Source organism: Metarhizium brunneum, chromosome 1 (genome assembly GCF_013426205.1).
Source record: "Metarhizium brunneum chromosome 1, complete sequence".
Classification (NCBI taxonomy): domain Eukaryota; kingdom Fungi; phylum Ascomycota; class Sordariomycetes; order Hypocreales; family Clavicipitaceae; genus Metarhizium; species Metarhizium brunneum.
Window position 1 is genome coordinate 4,230,817 of NC_089422.1, and position 19,066 is coordinate 4,249,882.

A 19,066-nucleotide genomic window follows, 5' to 3' on the forward strand; every position below is an offset into this window, starting at 1 on the left:
GACAGTGTTTTTTTGTTCAAGTCCTTTGTTGCTGCCCGTTTCGATAACGACAATATGTACTCCGTACGAAGTGGGTGTGCTCGATGGTTTATGTACAATGTAGTACGTGAATTCGTGCAGAACGCCAAGCCGGCCGACGGGTTGTCCACGACGCTCTGGGAAAGAGACTGTGGTCTGTACGAGGCGAAAAGAGACGGTGGCCTTGACCGGAAATGTTTGTCTGTGACATACGCATACGTATGTATATAGTATGGTAGGGCGAGACAAATAGGTGAGTCTCGTAGAAAACAAGGTGAAACTATTGACTCATCCAGACGAGGGTGGAAATTGATTCAATCAGAGACATAATTTCCAGAAAGGGGGACTGCCGGAGAATAAATAAATTACACTGCACCGCTGTGTACTCCGGGCACATATTTTCTTTTAATGTTTTGCCATGTTCCAGTCAAGGCAGCAAGTATCCCACGAGCACCCGAGTCACGACCATCCTCCCTTCCAACCAGATTTCCACGCAATGTCTCACCCGTCACCCGCAGGTGCACGAGACAAGGGCACGAAATGGGATGGATGGGATAAGAAACGACTGACTACAAGCTGCGAGGGTCATGGCGCATCGTGACAACGACCCCATAGGGTACTGTACTCCGTATGATGTACCCTTCAAGTCTAGAGCAGATTATTCCAACTACGTTGTGCGGGCGGCAAACAGTGTCCTTTTTCTAAACCCTTCCCGTGGTAAAAAGCAATATCCAAAGCAAACAATTGTAATACCTGCCTAGGTACGGAGTACTAGTTGAACTGAGCAGGGCAGCAAAAGAGGAGGGGGGGAAGAGGCGCAACACTGTCAAGCAGGCTTGGTCCCGAAAAAGTCTGGTGGTTTGCTTTCCCTGGGCAAGGCTTATCCACTTGAGGACCTGTTGGACAGGGCGAGACATGACACCATGTAACTCCACTACCGTCATATCGCAAGGGCAATGCTCAACTGCTGGGCGTACTACTCCGTAGTAGTAATCTATTCTCGCTTGAGAATTGTCACTCTTTTGAAAGGTCCTAACCCCTGCACCCCGGGCAGTTGGACCAAGGTATCGGAGCCGGCTCCATCTCACCGCAGTGCTGGTACGATAGGTACAGGAGAAGCAGCGAGAACAAGCGGCGAAGATATCAAGAAGGCTGGCACACTGGGGGCCAACAAGGGACGGCGGCACTTGGTTGTTGACAGAGAGATTGTTTACCCGGCCCCGGCAAGGCTTATGACAGCAAGGCTGTTTGAGCCTGCCCTGCTTCCATGGTCAGAGAGTCGAAGCTGTGGTGCAAGGTTGTTTGGCAGCAGCATGGGGATAGACAGACCTTGCGCAGATCCATGTCCAGCTCGCCTGTTGTCCCGGCTGTTTTCATCGTTGAACAATATGTTGATCAGGACAGAACCTCATTCCGATGCAACTAACTGCTCCGTATTTGCAGGTCGATATGCCGCCACCTTGATAGTTGGGTTTTCGATGCCAACCATGCGCTGCTTCAAAAGTTATATAGGACAAGTACAGGTCGTAACGGGCTGGGCGGATCAGTCGATGTCCAGGACTACTAGTCATCTAAATGGCCAGAGCATCAGCACGGTGTCCAAATCAAAACCACAATGGCCAGCACTTGGCATTGCATTCAACAAAAGCACGGACGACCGGAATGGCCAAAGAATCGTCGTAAGAGTTAGCCAAGCATGTGTGGACATTCAAAGCATTGTATGGGTACTCCGTAGATTCGGCACATGCACCGCAAAGCCACCAGACCACTTCACCGTCTCTCTGCGCTCTGCGCTCTGATCGTTCCTGACTCTCCTGCGCAGCTTCCCGCAGCTTATCCCTCGCACCTGCCCTATATTATTTGCCAGGTACCTCATGAGTGCCTTGGGAGGTAGTAAGCACAAGTACTCCATCTAAGTACGGAGCACGAGGGACGTGCACCGTCGACCTCTCCTCGCTGCCTGGAGAAAATACTTACATGTACATAAGTACTCCGTGCCTGGGAGCATTGACTGCGCCTCCGCCTCCCGGATCACGGCCCTTCCACCCATAACAGTAGTGCTCCGTACGCAAAACCACAATCCAGATGTCATCGGCACACATTGCCCTGGCGCCGCCATCATCTGTCATAATCTGACCCTGGCACGCCTGGCCCTCTGCCCTCTACCCTAGCTCGCCTGCAATCTCTTGACTCTCGCCCATCGTCCAAAACCCATCCAGCGCCCGGTGCAACGCCACTTTTGCAAGTTAAGCTTGAGCTGTTGCAGCGCGCAAACATGTGTTCGTCTTTGAAACAGCAGCCATCAACACCAAGGATCAAATCTGGGCACGGTGGTCGCGTCCAAACAGCATCGTCTTTCTTGTTGTCGAAATTTACAATGTCCGCCATGTCAACGATCTTCGAGGTAAGCGCCCAGTCAGCGGACTTGAACACAGTAAGGTAACTGGCGACGCACATACAGGCGAAACCAGGACCGCTTGGTGGCTGATGGACATGCTCCGGCACACGCGCAACGCGTTTGATTGATGTTACTTCTGATGATACGAAGTATACGGCCACACAGAGGCACGGACACCCGCGTTGTCGCGTCCTGATGGCGCTCGGTGCAAGTGCGTCAGCCGTTGAGGGATTGCCTGTTACAGCCCCAGCAAGTATCACGCAGTCAAGCTGTCATCACTCCGTTGCTTGATACAAAAGTCATGCAGTCTCCTGCCGGTCTGCTTCATGTCATGTCAACCTGCGAACTGTTCTTGGCATGTTCCCGGCCAATTTGTTGACTGCACGTCAGCAGCACAAATGTTTGATCTTACGCGGTACTCCGCATTTTGGCAACAAATTCGTCCCCATTCCTGGGGCAAAGGGAGGAGGGTGGCTTGCTATACGTGCCTCTTCAATCTTGTCAAGTGCTTAGCAACATGCAGCCATGACGAGTCGAACATCGCTCGCGGACGAAATATTGCCACATGGTGTTGGGATGGCCGTGTTAATTCCAATTCACCTTACCACAGAAAAATAATGGCCAAATCTCTTCCCTGCCATTCCGCAGAAGCAACAGATTACTTTGGATGCTTTTTTACCCTCTTCATACCCAATCTATGAAGCCAGCCTCTTCAATTCTGAGGAGTAAGACTGCCCGAGTCCATAAGGTCTGCACATCTCCAGAACTGCCTGGTCATCGCACTGATGGCTCCGTCGCCCATGAACTCTGCATTGGCTAAATCATGATTTCTCTCAAAACCTACCTGGTGTTCCCCTGTCCAAGCTCTTCTCTTTCGAAGTCAACTGCAAAGCCTTGACCTTCATCCACCATATCTTTACCAACATACATAGTCTGTCGGAGGCTGTGCACGTTTGGGTACCAGGGATATTCAGAGTTACCTAATCGCACGGACGAGCTCCATTTTGATGCTTTGGGTAATTGCTACTGCATGTGTGCTCTTGTTGGTTGACTCCGGATAGCCATGCGTGTGTACGGAGTACTTGTCGGTGAAGAATTCCCTCAATATTCAAAGTTGCGGATGACTAGACGACCCGCGACTTGGTGTTGGCGCAAATCGAGATGCGGGATGTATTCCGGATCGCGTGCCATGAATGATAAAGTTCATGGACGAAATTGTCAATCTAGCAATGGTTACAATTCTCGTATACAGTACAGCCCATCCCTGCCTTGTGCAAATAACTGTGGAAATCAACCACAGTGGAAGGTTTTTGTCTTCCCAGACACGAAAGCCACTGAAATCTAGCATCGGACATGCCCATGAGAAGGCCGGGATATCCTGGCGTTGGACGACAAGAGTGTCTGTGCTCGATAGCAAGATGCCGGCGATCTGCGGGAAGGAAATATTGATAGGGTGGGGCAATCGTGGGATTCAAGAAAGTCAACTCTTTAATTGGCGATGCCCTTGCTGGATTCCGCGTATGTATACCGGTTTGTTTACTTGCTTTTTACATATGAGATCACTTGGCGGTGACGAGCTTCCTTGTCCAGCTGGGTTCGACATGGGCTCTCAATGTATGTACTACATATTGACTGGCGTCTCTCCCGGGATTCACCTCTTGTTCGTTCCTGGCTTGGTCACATGAGAAGACATGACTGGGTTGTGTTGTCCTCTCTTCATTAAGGTTTTTAAGCTGTGTCACGCGCACATGCTCGCAAGTCGTCACCGCCGCTTTGGTCAACTCCGCGGCTCTTGGGTAGCCGGACAAGCGTGCAAAATCGAACATCGAGGATAACTGAACTAATGCCTGGTGCCGAGGACAATTGTTCTATATTTTTGCCTACCTACCTAAGCAGTGGTGCCAATGGTGTAAAGCCCAGGTGTACAGTTCTCCTGAGAAAATCGAGAGTGTTGGAGTATTTTATGCTCAGCCACGCCTTCACAGAGATATCAAGAGTGATGGAGCTGCGAAATTTTTGTTGAGACCGGATTCTGCTGGACCTGTCGAACCGTTTCGGTCTTGCGGTTTTCGTCTTATTTTGAGCTTAGTTCATGCAAATTACATCGTGGTCGTAAGATGACTTATCCCCCGACATCTTGCTAGAGACTTGTGCCTCCAATTTAAAGGTGCAAGTCACGCCTGCTAGGGACACTGAATAAGGGTCTTGTCGGGTATTTGACATGGTGATTTATGCACATTTGGTTGAGTCGACGATGAATAGCGCTACGTGATACCGATCACGAAGCATCTCTGCAATGTCGCACCTCTTGCTACAATGAGAATATCTCATAGACGCTGTGACTCTATCGAGGAACAAGCTGCTATTCACTGAATGAACATTCTTCCGTGGACACGGGTAAAATTTCCCCATTACATATGAGATGAATTTTCTTGAAAATTTCTCTCACCCTATAGCAGTTTTGGTGCCTTTCGTCACAGTCTGTTGCGGCCATACGAATCGTGATGCCGAAATAGTATAGGGTAGCCAGCACCGCGACTTGTTTCCCTGCCAGCAATAGCACATGATTGTAGCAAGGAACAAAGAGGAGAGGCCCAATTGTCAGTAAGAATAAATCCGAGTGTCTGGCAAAAACTTGGAGTGATGCAGAGTCTAGAGGAGGAAAAGACGTGCGAGTGACTGCGGTGTTCCTCGGCTTTGGCTTACATCGTCCACACTTACACAAGTATACACACAACACCAGGGTTTGGCGAAATCTAATTGACAACTATATATTGAGTTGACGGTGTCCAACGTATAGTTAACTCTTCTAGCTAGCCAATACAACCCATATAAACTATTATATATAAGAAAAGTCTGGTCTCTTACTGTTCTTGGCTTGGTACAGCCCAATACTGTGTTATCAGATGTTGCGCTTGCACGATACTTGTATCATGCTTGCAATCTCATTTGACTCGAAGATGGAAACAATAAGCAATTTAATATATAAGAAGAAAAAACCATCCACACGCAGGGCACATCATCGAGGGATGTGTGCTCATCGCTTCCCTAGTCTACATGTGGCCAACAGCCTCGCCGTTTGGTCTATCCGGGTCAAATTGGGCAGGCCACTCACAGCCAACGTCTCATGGGACTGATTCGGCGGTTTTTTTGACAGGCGCTTGTTCCACATTGAGCTCAACTCGTTTAATTGCCGATTGACGACCGCAGGGTCAGGTATCGGCCCAAAGTAACGGAGCCATATCTCAGGGCAATGCCCGAACTTGTATATCAAGACACTCTCGATTGATCGTCACGACGTAGTAGTTTTGTTCAGAATGACCAAAGTCTTTGGCGTACCATGTTAACTTTGCACCCACCTGTAAGGTTTGGACGGAAATGCCACATCATTTCCACGTACGTTCTCCGTACATGCTTGTATATCAACCCGTGTTGCGGCCCGATGATATGGGCCGATTGGTTGAGATATTGAAACACCGGAATGGTCATGTTCCAGCTGTGTGAGGTCTGGAATCCTGTCAAAGTAGCGGCAGAAACCGTCTTGATATTCCCTATATGAAGTCACGGGTATGATTTCGATGACTCTTTTCATTCCATTGCTTACCTTGTGGCACTTTTTGTTTCGTGAAGCCGATCGGAGTTGGGGCGGAAGCGAGTGGGGCATCAATGTCGGATTCTCGGGGTCTTGAAGGGGCCCGGGCTGAAGCCGAGCCAAAATGGGAGAGGAAAAAAGCACGCTGTGTGAATCCCTGTGCCAGAGCCTAGAGGGTGGTGGAGGATGGATGGATAAGCGCACTGTACTAGTACTCCGTACTCCGTACAAGCACGGCATACCACAGCGCGTCGCTGAGAGCAGCGTCATTGGGTTCCCTAATACGGAGTACTGGTCTGCTTGATATGCACCTGTCCACTTGCGTAGGGTGGCGTGAAGGCCCAGGCCAACGTCGGCACCAAAAACAATACAACGCATTCACATTGTACTTGGGTTTAGACTTTCAAACGGTTCCCGGACGCACCATGCACCAAATTAGGCTGACGCTTAGATCTGGCGGCGACCTGAACCGAGCTGCAGGTCATTCTAGAGAGCCGCTGTTCGTAATGTCGTGCCGCTCGATGCCCCATGTGCCTCGCGTCATTCTTATCTTCCAAGCACGTCTGGTGTCGGAGAATCCTATGACTTGATGAATTCACATGCTGTTAGCTCGAAAACCAGATGCAGTTTTGGCCATTTTCTCTCGCAGAAAACAATGTGCGGCATGTGTTGACACACGCGGGACTGGCCAGGCAAGAGGAGGAAACAGAGAGTGCATCGCGGTGAAACAGACAGCCTTTTCCTGGCACCGTGTTAGGCTTACCAAGGGGTAGCAACACTAAACCGGTTAATATAAACAACATTTGAAGGCTGCAAGGGTGGCCTATCTCCGGCGGCCATTCGTTTGGAACTTGGCCCCTTCAAGCATCAAACCCGCCACAGGCCGTCAAGCTGACGTTTGTATGTACCCACGGAGCATGGAGGACTCTGGAGCTGGCGAGTGACGACGGTCGTATTTCGTATACTACCAGGATCGGTGCTTTCCGAGTCGGTCTTGGGAGGGTGGCATGCATCCCATTCCGCGCCGTAGACAGCCAACGCAATTGACCTTCGGCCGGGATGCAGTAACCGTTAGGCAACCACTGACTCGAAGGTCGGCCTCTGCCTCGAATCTGGTAGTGAAATTGCGGCCGATAAGTCGGGCTTGGGACGGGCCCGAATGACATGATGGACCAGACGTGGCAACTCGAGCCCTTCACACCTTATTGCTTGTCCGAAAAGGGTAAATTGTTGCGCCTTTCTTTGTCCCAACAGACCATGCGCTCCTTGCCAAGAGTGGCGTCGACGTCGTGAACTGGCGGCGCAAGTGGACGTGATATAACCTGTATCCCTCTCGCACTGTCTCTTGTTTTGGTTCTTGTGCCCGTGATTTGTTTTCGGCTTTTGTTTATTTCTTTCACAGATGGCCTGCCTCAGTCGAGTGCTGTCAAAATGAGTGCCGCCGCCGCCGAAGATAGCCTCAAGGTCGAAAAGTGTCTCGCTTCTTCCGACACAACTACTCCAGAGAATGAGAAGTATGGGGAAGGAGCGAAGGACGTTGCCCCTGACGAGGCAAAACCCCGGCCCGAGCGAACAGCGACATTCAACGATTATCTGGTTTGTTTCCCACCTCTTCTAAGATGATGGTTTTTTTATACAGACCGAGTATTAATCGGCTTAATTCGACAGAGAGTATTCAAATATGCATCGAAATGGGACTTCCTTGCTTACGCTGCGGGCGTGCTGGCATCTATCGGTGCTGGCATCACCCTGCCGTTAATGAACGTTGTATTCGGTGAGTTCGTCCACACGCGCAACCAGCAACCCAAGGGCTGTGACCTATATATTTTAATTCAACGTATTGACCATTCCTAGGCAAGTTCGTTGGAAACTTTAGCAGCTTCTCAAATTTCAACGCCGGAGGTGCTGGCATCACCAAGGCCGAATTTCAATCCAAACTGGACAAGTTGGCGTAAGTAGCGCATCGAATATTCGAATATAGTTGTCTAGGATTCAACTAACTCGTCTTCTTGCAGATTATACATGTTCGCATTGTTTATTGGTCGTCTTGGACTCAACTATATTAACAAGGTATTTTTGACTATACCGCCAACTAGATTTATGCGCCGACTAATGTGCTTTTTTCAAGCTGTGTTTTCGAATGATTGGAATAAGACTCTCTTCGGCGATCCGACTACACTACCTCCAAGCCCTTTTTGCCCAAAGCATTCATGTGTTGGATTCGATGCCCCCTGGATACGCCACCACGACTATTACTAGCACCAGCAACACCTTGCAGTTGGGCATCTCGGAAAAATTGGGCGTCTTTGTCGAATTCTCGGCTACCATTATTGCTGCCATAATCATCGCGTTTTCCTACAATTGGTTGTTGACTCTTGTGACGGCATCGTCCATCTTTTTTATTGCTTTGACAGTCTCAATACTGTTGCCGTTTATTGTCAAGTGCAATACGAGAGTTACAAAGGTAAATTTCGCAGTATTTTCGCATGAAAACGTATTCATCATTTCTAACACTCATCCATCAATTTAGACCGAGGGAAAAGCTGCGGCAGTTGCCAGCGAGGCAATGTCCAGTATTCGCATGATCATGGCCTGTGGTGCTGAATCGCGAATCGCCAAGAAGTATGCGGCGTTTGTTGAAGAGACAAAGAAACATGCTCAGTTTATGTCTCCACTCATTGCGCTTCAATTTGGATTAATTGTATGTCGTACGACCGTTTGTGTGTATGTTCTGCCGGGGCTTGCTGACACATATGCAGTTCTTCGGTGCCTTTGCCGCCTTTGCCCTTGCCTTCTGGTACGGCATCAAGTCTTTTGTTGACGATTCAAGAGGCGATCTTAGTACCATAGTGATGTAAGGTGTAACCACCCCATGGAAAATACACTAAGCTGATACATCATAGTGTCTTATTCTCCGTTATGATGGTCGTCTTCTCGCTGGAGAGAACATCAACGCCAATGTTGGCCGTTAGCAAAGCTACAGTAGCCGCCTGCCAGTTTTTCACCGTTATCGATGCCCCTGCCCCGAGTAAGGGCCACCTTAAAACCCCCGAAGTAGCTGCTACAGATGATATTGTGCTGGATGATGTTACTTTCGCATACCCTAGTCGCCCTCACGTCAAGATTCTTGATGGATTGGATTTGCGGATCGAGGCTGGAAAGATTACGGCCATTGTTGGCCCATCTGGCTCTGGCAAGAGTACCATCGTTGGCCTCATAGAACGGTGGTACAACCTAAAAGATCAACATGTGGTTGCCAAAGCTGTGGAAAAAAAGAAGAAAAACAAAGGCTCCGAGTCTGAGGATGATGGACCGGAGGAAGGCCAGTCTGAGGCCGAGGACACCGGCCCTCCCATCAAACTCAGCGGCACAATATCCACTTCTGGTCACCCACTCGATGATATTGAACTGAAATGGTGGCGATCACAAATTGGAATGGTTCAACAAGAACCCTTTCTTTTCAACGATACTATCTACACGAACGTGGCGAATGGCTTAGTAGGCTCCCGATGGGAGCACGAGTCGGAAGAGAAGAAGAGAGAATTAGTTAAGGAAGCTTGTAAAGAAGCATTCGCTGACGAGTTTATCGACAAGCTCCCCGCGGTAGGAACCACAAGCGTCATTCTAGATTTTAGTTATTATTTTCGCTAACATGCTGCATACAGGGCTACGATACACTTGTGGGGGACAGCGGTGCCAAGTTGTCAGGAGGCCAACGCCAACGGATTGCCATTGCCCGATCCATCGTTCGAAAGCCCGCGATTCTCGTTCTTGACGAAGCCACAAGCGCCATTGATGTCCGCGGCGAACGGATCGTGCAAGCTGCACTGGACCGGGTTGCCAAAAATAGGACGACTATTACCATTGCGCATCGTCTGTCAACGATCAAGAAGGCAGACCGTATTGTCGTCCTCAAGAAGGGCCAAGTGGTGGAGAGTGGGACGCATGAGAGTCTCATTGCAATGGAAAATGGCGTGTATGCCGGCCTTGTCAACGCACAAACCTTGTCCCTTGGAGCTGAACATGACGCCGCGAATGAGACCATTGATATGGACACGGACGGCGACGGAAGCACTACTCTTGAGCGCCGGAAGAGCAAAGCAGTCTCTGAACATGAAGCCATGGCTGAGACCAAGTTGGAAAAGCAGCGTAATCTCATCAGGAGTTTTGGCCGCTTTTTCTACGAATCAAAACAATATTGGTATCTCATGTGTCTAACGGTGTTTTTCGCGGCATGCGCTGGATCTGCCATCCCTCTCCAGGCTTACATGTTTGCCAATGTTGTGGTCATTTTCAAATACGAAGGCGACAAGCCAAAGCTCATGTCCGAAGGCAACTTCTGGTCTCTTATGTGGACTATTCTCGCTATCGGTGTGGGACTTGCTTATTTCTTCTGCTTCTTGTTTTCGACTCGGCTGGCCTCGATTATTCGAAACAAGTATCAGCAGATGTACTTCGAGGCCATTCTATATCAGAAGGCATCATTCTTCGATGAAGAGGATCACTCACAAGGGACCATGACTTCCCGTGCCTCCGGAGACCCCAAGCAGCTTGAAGAGCTGATGGGAGCGAACATGGCTAGTGTTTATGTCGCTATTTTCAGTCTTACAGGATCAATCATCATCGCCTTCTCGTTCGGGTGGAAGCTAGCATTGGTATCAACCTGCGTTGTCTTGCCCATAATGCTTGGTACATCATACTGGCGTTTCAAATATGAGATCCAGTTTGAGAAGATGAATAATGAAGTATTTGCAGAAAGCTCCAAGTTCGCATCAGAGTCCATTGGTGCATTCCGAACCGTCACTTCTCTCACCCTAGAGGACCCAATATGTCAGCGATTTGAAGAACTTTGCCGGGGCCACGTCGGGACAGCCTTCAAGAAAGCCAGATGGGTCAGTTTGCTCTTTGGCTTCTCAGACAGCGCTACCATGGCGTGCCAAGCTCTTGTCTTTTACTACGGCGGCCGACTACTTCTCAGTGGCGAGTACCAGATCTTGAACTTCTTTGTCTGCTTCATGTCTATCATTCAAGCTGGCGAATCCGCTGGTCAAGGATTGAGTTTTGGACCAAATGCCGCTCAAGTGACAGCTGCTTCGAATAGAATTTTGAACATGCGAGACTCAAGGCTGCGCGATGACCACTCTGAAAAGGATGACATTTCGGAGGCAAAGGGTGGGATGAAGATTGAGCTGGAAAACGTCCATTTCAAGTATCCTTCCCGCAACATTCCGGTATTCCAGGGGTTGAGCTTGACGATTGAGAAGGGCCAGTTTGCCGCTTTGGTTGGTGCATCTGGGTGTGGCAAGACGAGTATCATTTCACTCTTGGAGAGGTGTGTAACTGACCAACTTCTTGTCTGAAAAGTGCATGTAATGTGCTAAATATTGAGCCAGATTCTATGATGTGGAGAGGGGGCGAATTCTTTGCAACGGTAGAGATATCAAGGACGTGAACATATACGCCTACAGGCGACATTTGTCGCTTGTTGCACAAGAAGCGACCTTATTCCAAGGTAAGTAGCCTCGGTTGATGACTGTATCTGCCATTCAGCTTACAAAAGATGCAGGTACCCTTCGAGAGAACATCCTGCTAGGCGTCGACGACCAAGCAATTACGGAAGAAAAGCTCCACCAGGCCTGTCGCGACGCCTCCATCCACGACTTTATCGTCTCCCTCCCAGAAGGATACAACACAAACATTGGCTCTCGAGGAGTCACCCTCTCCGGCGGCCAGAAGCAGCGCGTAGCCATCGCTCGAGCTCTCATCCGTGACCCGAACATCCTGCTCCTCGATGAGGCCACTAGTTCCCTTGACTCGGAAAGCGAGAAACTCGTGCAAGCCGCGTTTGAGCGCGCTGGAAAAGGGCGCACCATGGTCGTTGTTGCACATAGGTTAGCTACTGTTCAGAATGCAGATGTCATTTTCGTGCTGGGCGAAGGCGGGAAGCTATTGGAGCAAGGCAACCATATGGAACTACTTAGAAAGAGGGGTATTTACTGGCAAATGGTGAGTATCAAACAGTATATACAACGTGAATTGCTTGCGAATTCTAACAAATGGCAGTGTCAAAGCCAGGCTCTAGATCGGTAATACATCATCGAACGGGACCACACCCTGGGGGAGGGGGGGCATTACTCATATCAACGGCGTTGTTGTTTTTTATTTTGGGTTCAACACTACCTATTGCGCTTGCATCTTGATTCATCTCGATCCATCTTGTTTACACACTACTCTTCATAATGATTCCTTTCTAGATATCAGACATTTTCAAGCATTTCAATATCGTGGTATATACACACAAAGCAAGCGCTATCCTACTCCACCTCTAGATGTAAGCTATACATAGATCAATATCACAATTCACAACCACCTTCGCACCGTCTACCTCGACGTCGACATGTGAAACATGACGTCACAAATAAGGCTCTACGTCTTCATATCCCAAAACTCGTCCAGCTCCTTCATAATGGCGGCAACATGCGTCATGACAAAGTCATGGCTCCCAGGCACGACTCTCCAAAAGACATGGCCCTCGCCGCCGACGAGCGGCAGCCCATCACGCGCATAGTCGTCGGCGCTAATCAACTCGTCCGTCTCGGCAAAGATGACGGCCGTCGTACCCCTTTCCCGCTTCGCCAGCCCCTTCCACTCCTCATGCTGCTCTGTAAGCGGCGCATACCGAATACACGACATGAAGGCCGGCACGAAGCCCTCGTGATTGTGCACCATCCACCGCACGTAGTCCAAGACCCTCTCCTCCAGAGGCGTCTTCTCGCCGGCCAGATTCTCGGCCTCGGCAACGGCCAGCACACCAGCGGCCCTGGACCTGGCAGCCCTCGACGACGCAATAGGCCGCTGCAGCCGCTGTCCGGTGAGGACGGCAAGAATGCGCTCGGGGATGAAGCCGCTCGAGAAGATGAAACGGCTGACGGCCCCAAAGGACGCGGCGTCGATGAGGCCCGCCGGCGCGAGCAGCACCAGCGACGACACCATGTGCGGGAAGGCATTGGCAAAGGGAATGACGATGCCGCCGCCCAGAGAATACCCAATTAGCCGGAAGCCCGAGGTGCCCGTCCAGCTGAGGCGGGACGACGCCAGCACGAGCAGGATCTGCGTGGTATACAGCCGCGTGTCGTGCGGGATGTCGCCCACGCCGTCGGTGAAGCCGCGCCCAAACAGGTCCTACCGCTTCGTCAGTCCTTTTTTTGCCAAGTTCCCACCAGACTTCCTCAAGGGGACATTGGCCGCAAACAACGTACAAACAGCATGACGCGACACCCCCGCTCAACCAAGGCATGTGCGATCCGTCCCAGCGTAATGCACGACGTGCTTATCCCATGAACAAGAAGCACCTTGTCGCCATCCTCCGGCCCGAACTCGTAGACCCGTATCGTGCCATACTGCCCACGGTGTTAGTCGGCAAGCAAACAAGCATGACTCCCTTTCCCTCAATGCTTCGTATAAAAGCAGACTTCCCCCCGCCCAAAAAAAGAAAGGGAAAAAGAAAAACCATACCGGCGTCTCGACGTCCCTCGCTCCCGGAAAGGCATCCGGCAAATACACCAGCTCGCTCAGCTCCTCCCTCGACGCCCTCGGCAGCACCGTCTTCAGCGGACTCCGCAGAACGCTCCGCCTCCTCGGCCACAGCGTCGCCTTGGCCACGACTATCAGGGAGGCGGTGGCGACGGCGGCGGTGGTAGCGACGACGGCCGGGTGAGGAATGTCTGGCCAGCGGAGGAGCGTGTCCATGGCTTTGCTGGATTTGCCGGGCCGCACGGGACGGAAGAAAAGAGAGCGGTCGGTGGACTTGACGAATAGGCCTTGACGGTTGTTTTTTTTTTTAAAGAGAGAGAGAGAGAAAGATGAGGAAAAGGAAAAAACAAAGAGCGAAGAGGCTATGTCCGAGGAGCAAGAGATGGTTAAGTCGAGGCCTGGAATGAAGGCGTTGAACGAGCTGAAGCTGCCTGGCGCCCTGCTTTGGGCATATGACGCCAGTGCCTGCCTGCATTCGCTGTGCATGCATGGCTGCATGTGACCCCGTACGGCGTACCCCACGCCCACGGCGTCGGGAGCTACGGAGCTCCGTGGGCGGCAGGGGCAGGCTTGACTTGCCAGGGAAGGCGGCTCTGGGGTCACCACTTGGACGCCGGCGTGGACGGCATATGGGCGAGAGGGGCGATTCTACTTGACGGTTTTAAATTGTCCCCAAGTGTGCGGCGTGGCGTGGCTGCTCATATGGCATAACTTGTCAAAAATCATGGTCTACAATATGTGTTCATGTTGCTTTGTGTACGTATGCGGCAGCGGCAAGGGCCATGGGCCATGGGCCGGCCTCACTCTTCCTGAGTTGAGAAATCCATATGGACATCTTGGTATTATATCTTTTGTAGGTAGATTGGCATTGCAATGCCGAATCGTCGTGTACCTTGTCAACAGCACAGTATCCTTTAGTACGTCCTCCATCGACGTCCGCCTGTCTTGTCCACGCCGAGTTAGCCCAAGCCAACTGCCCACGCCGCATTCCCGAGCTGTTTTATCAGTTGTATCAAGTTCTCAACCATGGCAGGCAATCCCTCTTGCGCCTGCGTAAAGTTCACTCGCAGTACATCCTGACCCATCTCCATGCAGGCTCGAGGGGCGTGCAGTGCTGCCTCCGTTGCTGTTCCACGAATCGCGGGTCCCTTGATCATTGGCCGACCTTGCTCGAAGCCGATAAATCGCTGAATCGCAATCGAGTCCGCACTGTCCAAGTATATTGGCTCCGCGCCAATTTGTGACGCCACATACTGTCGTCGGTTTGCCCTTGTCACCACGCCATATGTCCACAGTGTTATTGAAGCGTGGTGTACTGCTACCGCATAAAAGTCCTTCAAGTGGCCTGGCGGGAAGAACTTGGCGTATCGTAACACCTGCGACGCACACCAAGCCGCCGAGCGCGCTTCAGAACTCGTGATCCATTGCTGCAATATCGGGTAGATGCGCCGTGCCTGGTCCTCGCCCTCCTTGCCCAGGAACAACTGCAAGTCGTCAAGAGACACATGCAGATTCATCATGAGAAGGTAGAGGAGTAAGTGCTCCCGCGCTGACATGCCTTGCCAACCAGCCGCAATGAGGTGAAAGCTTTGGAGGTCCTTGACTAGCTCTTGGTGGCGAGAGCTCAGTAGCAAATTGGGGTTGCCTCCGAGGCTGTTCGCATACGACCGCGACTTGTGAACCGAGCTGAGTTGTCGATACTCGAGGATCAGCGCCCAGAACCCGTGAAGAAAGATCGAAATCGAGAATTGGACGTCCAGGCGCGCGTGATTTGCCGTCAACAGGTGGACGTCGTGGAATAGGTCGCCCACAGACGGTGGCCGCTTAGAAAGACCCGCGTTCCTCTCCAGGTACTGCGCCTTCCATTCCTGTGCCGTCTTTGCCAACCACAACTCTCTAGCTTCGGGCAATGGCAAGGTCAACTCTGAATACGACAAGCATGGGTTTGTCAATGTCGTCATCGATGTCTGAGCCTCTCGAAGATAACAATGGAAGACTAGACTATACCAAATATTAGCCCGCCGTCTCCATACGAAGAAATAGACACAACGGTGCGCACCGTTTCCATTGTTCTCTCTCAATCCACAACTTCCACTTTTCCTCGAGAACTTCGCCTTCATCTGATGGATCGACATTGATGATGGGATACTTTGCTCGTTGGAATTTGCCCCGATATCGCATCATCTAGTCTCGCTGTTAAGATTACGTTTGTGGTTTGGGCTACACACGTGACACCGGGTGCGTACCGTGACAGGAATGACAAGATGGCATTCTGCAATCTCCATCCTACGGCGATTGCCACTCCAAAGACCGAGGTCTTGGACCAGGATAAGTGATTGAACTAAGCCTAAACGTTGGATTGCCGTATTGTTTTCCTCGAACTGCCGATACGTCAGCATTCTCCTAGAACTCACTCAAGGGATCCGGAAAATGTTCATACCCGACTGGGGAGTGAGAGGCCTGTTTACGACGTCAGCCCAGAGCTTGAATATCTTGGTTGAACATGTCACTACTTACGGACGGCTTCCATCACTGCGAACCCAAATTTGCGCAACGTTGGCACCGGCGTCAAGGAGCCTCCATGAGCGGCAGCCATGGCGATCCACTCTGGCCACTGATCCTTGAGTTTGAACGTAGGGAAATGAATCCATGAATCTACTTGGCAAGCTTGAGCAGCAAGATATATATGCGTCAGAGTATCCAACACTTCCACGGTGGGGAAAGACGCGGCAACCTGATTAGCCACGGAGGTTTGGCGGCACTGGGAGAGGAGAATGGCCATAACACGGTCCCGCCCGGATTGTTCCAGTTTCTCAGCAACAACTCTTTCCAAACAATCTCGGCTATGTTGAAATTGGGAGCTTGATGTATCTTGGGTCGATACAGCAAAGAAGCTCTGTTCCTTATACCCGTTGTCGTTGGAATTTGGATCCCAACGCCATGGCGATTCAGTCCAGACTTTGACCAGGCTCTTTCGCATCTGGTTTATCTCGGCCGAATTTTCGGGGCGGGGGATCAGATCCTGGGCCGGCATTGTGCCTTCAATCATGCCGTCCATGTTCCATTGGTCCAGCATGCCGAAATCCAGGTCTGTCAGTTCAAGGCTGGCATTGTCGCAGAAATCAAGAACCGGCATTCCTTGTGGGGTTGTCATCTTGTTTGGATCAAACGGCTGCTCATACAACACATCTCGAAGAAAATCGAAGAACGGCGAGTTGTTGAAATCTATGACTCCTGTTGGAGGTTCATATACTGGCGGTGCAAGTATTTCATTGTTGGCTAAAGGGTGGTTGTCAGCACATGCTGCTTGCCATTCACATCTGAGTGAGGCCTTGTTCATGTACATACCTTGGTCCAAGAGAGTTTCTGGCGTGGGCAATTGGCTCTCCTCGGGTTTAAATGACGTCGTCTGTGAGTAAGGGCTGGTCTTGCTGCTAGCCTCAGGGCCAGAGGCAGGGCCATTAGGCGCTGAATTGGCATGGCTGTGCGCGACTGGGGAGGAAGAGTTGCCTGACTCTGTGCTGGAGGCGGCTACAGGTGCTGCTACAGCTGTGGCAGAATGACCAGAATCATGGGCAGCCGTGGCGTGTGTTTTTGGTGGGATATGGTGATGAGGGTTGGACGAGGGGCCGGCTTCCGAGAAGATGCAAGTCAACTTGCGATTGACACAACGCCTGCATGGCTTGGAATCGTCGCACTTGACTCTGGCCACAGCGCATGGTCGACACGCCTGAGAGACACGACCTGCTGCGGGAGACGAGTTTATTCGCCGTCGTTTCTGCGGCGAGTCATTCTCGTGATTCGCAACATGGCGGCGCAGAAGATCCTTTCGAGCAAAGGATTTTTGGCAGACTTCGCAAGTAAAGCGTCGGCCTAGTGTGTGGGTTTGGACGTGTCTGACCAAATGCTCTGGCCGGGAGTAGGAGCGTCCACAATCCCGACAGGCATACAAGTTGTTGCCTTCATGATTTTGACGTGATGAAGTAACAGAAGTAGAGCCCTCAACTGGCAGCGCTGACGTGGTTGTCGTGGTGGTCGCGGCCGAGGCCGAGGCCGAGGAGGGAGCAGACTCTCCAGTATTGCGGTACGGCTGTGACTCAGTCGACCCTGGGACTGTGGCTAGAGAGCGGTGTCCTATTCCGAAAGATTGCTGCGAGCCTGAAGCCCCAGTACGCGGCAGCGACACAGCAACATTGGGCCGAGATTGCGGCTGAGGCTGAAGTCGATATGGCTGAGGAACATCCGACACTGACGAAACCGGTCGTGGGGGATGAAGAATCTGCGATAACGACGGACCGGTCATGGCGCGGCCAGGAGAGCGGCCTCAATCCCCGACCCCGAGAATTGGAATCTCTCCGAGGTACTCCGTACACAATGCCACAATCTCACGAGGAGCTCGCGTGAGTGATGGAATTCCTGGAGCGCATGAGTGGGCAGGTAGCTGTGTGCAGCACTCAATGCAGTATCTCGAGTCTGGTGTGTATTGCCAAAGGTCAGAAATTCAGAATACCAGGAGCCGGTAGTCTTGGCAACTGTTCAAAGTAATTACAGTAAAGGCGAAGGCAAAGTGGTTCGGGGCCGTACTGATGGCACAAAGAATGCAGCGCTTGGTTGTCGTTGGTCGGCTCAATGTTGTCTGAAAGACGGCAGCTAGATTGCTTAGTCGACAGCCAGATTGATTGCCGGATACTTGCGGCCACACACCTTTTTCGGGACCAACCCACACCAAGAAGCCCAAGACGCCGCAAAGAGCAGAGTTCGGAGTACGTACAGTATTCCGTACTGCAATGAGATATCGGAGGCGGTCACTCGCGTACTGAAAACTCAAGGGTGGAATTTGAGGTTATAGGTTTCACGTGTGGGCGGACTCGGTAGGCGTCTCGTCTCGTAGCCCATCTACACTCGGCGTAACACTGCGTTCTGTAAGGACAGCGATGATGACGGTGATGATGACGATTGATGGGCCTCACGTTCTGATATTAAACTCAGAGTCGATCCCATGGTCTGGCTGTCCTTGCATGATCAGTTGCTGGTCCGTGTCGACGGCCCTGCGTTCTGGTGCTGGGGTTGGCGGCTAGGGGTGGAGCCCTCGTCTCGAAAGGTCAAGTAGCGAGACGCTAAGTGGGCAGGCAAACACCCCGAGGATATTAATTCAATGTTCCGACTGTTCAAATTGATGTTCTATCAAGTTGACATCAGTTGACCTGGGGACCAGTCGACGCCTAGAATGCGCTAACCCGCAGCCATCGGCCGCTGTAGTGACTGCATTGACTCACCATCAAGTGTCTGGTTCAGTTGACCTGAGTCGGACAGAGTCTGAAACTAGCGGCAATAAACACGCCTCGCGATTCATTCGCCTGCATGGGGGCCGGCGGAGGCCAGGGCATCCACGTCGACACCCCAAAAACACCCTGATGTGCCTCTTGGCTCTCGGTTTGTTTCCTGGATTCGTCCACACCGTCTATGAGCAATGAGCATTGAGTACATACATACCTCTAATACTTTTACTGACCTTGCCTTCCCAG

The 19,066-nt window shown here is 51.3% G+C and overlaps 3 protein-coding genes across 3 annotated transcripts; 1 reads left to right on the plus strand and 2 right to left on the minus strand.

The window, feature by feature from the left end:
• Nucleotides 1-7,439: 7,439 nt before the first annotated feature.
• BEA3 (ABC transporter BEA3) lies at nt 7,440-12,098 on the plus strand (the record flags this gene model as incomplete). Its single annotated transcript, XM_014693759.1, has 12 exons — nt 7,440-7,604; nt 7,677-7,782; nt 7,863-7,959; nt 8,024-8,078; nt 8,137-8,472; nt 8,539-8,709; nt 8,768-8,862; nt 8,912-9,611; nt 9,674-11,340; nt 11,402-11,520; nt 11,575-12,014; nt 12,072-12,098. The coding sequence occupies 12 exons, from the start codon at nt 7,440-7,442 to the stop codon at nt 12,096-12,098; spliced, it is 3,978 nt and encodes a 1,325-aa protein (XP_014549245.1).
• Nucleotides 12,099-12,434: 336 nt separating this feature from the next.
• G6M90_00g012790 (uncharacterized protein) lies at nt 12,435-13,757 on the minus strand (the record flags this gene model as incomplete). The annotated part of the gene is made up of 3 exons (XM_014693758.1): nt 12,435-13,190; nt 13,268-13,408; nt 13,524-13,757. The coding sequence occupies 3 exons, from the start codon at nt 13,755-13,757 to the stop codon at nt 12,435-12,437; spliced, it is 1,131 nt and encodes a 376-aa protein (XP_014549244.1).
• A 743-nt stretch (nt 13,758-14,500) lies between these two features.
• On the minus strand, nt 14,501-17,844 carry TSF1_0 (Transcription factor 1; the record flags this gene model as incomplete). The annotated part of the gene is made up of 6 exons (XM_066129735.1): nt 14,501-15,542; nt 15,601-15,725; nt 15,788-15,922; nt 15,982-16,001; nt 16,059-16,820; nt 16,890-17,844. 6 exons carry the CDS (start codon nt 17,842-17,844, stop codon nt 14,501-14,503), a joined length of 3,039 nt encoding a protein of 1,012 aa, XP_065985935.1.
• Nucleotides 17,845-19,066: the final 1,222 nt, after the last annotated feature.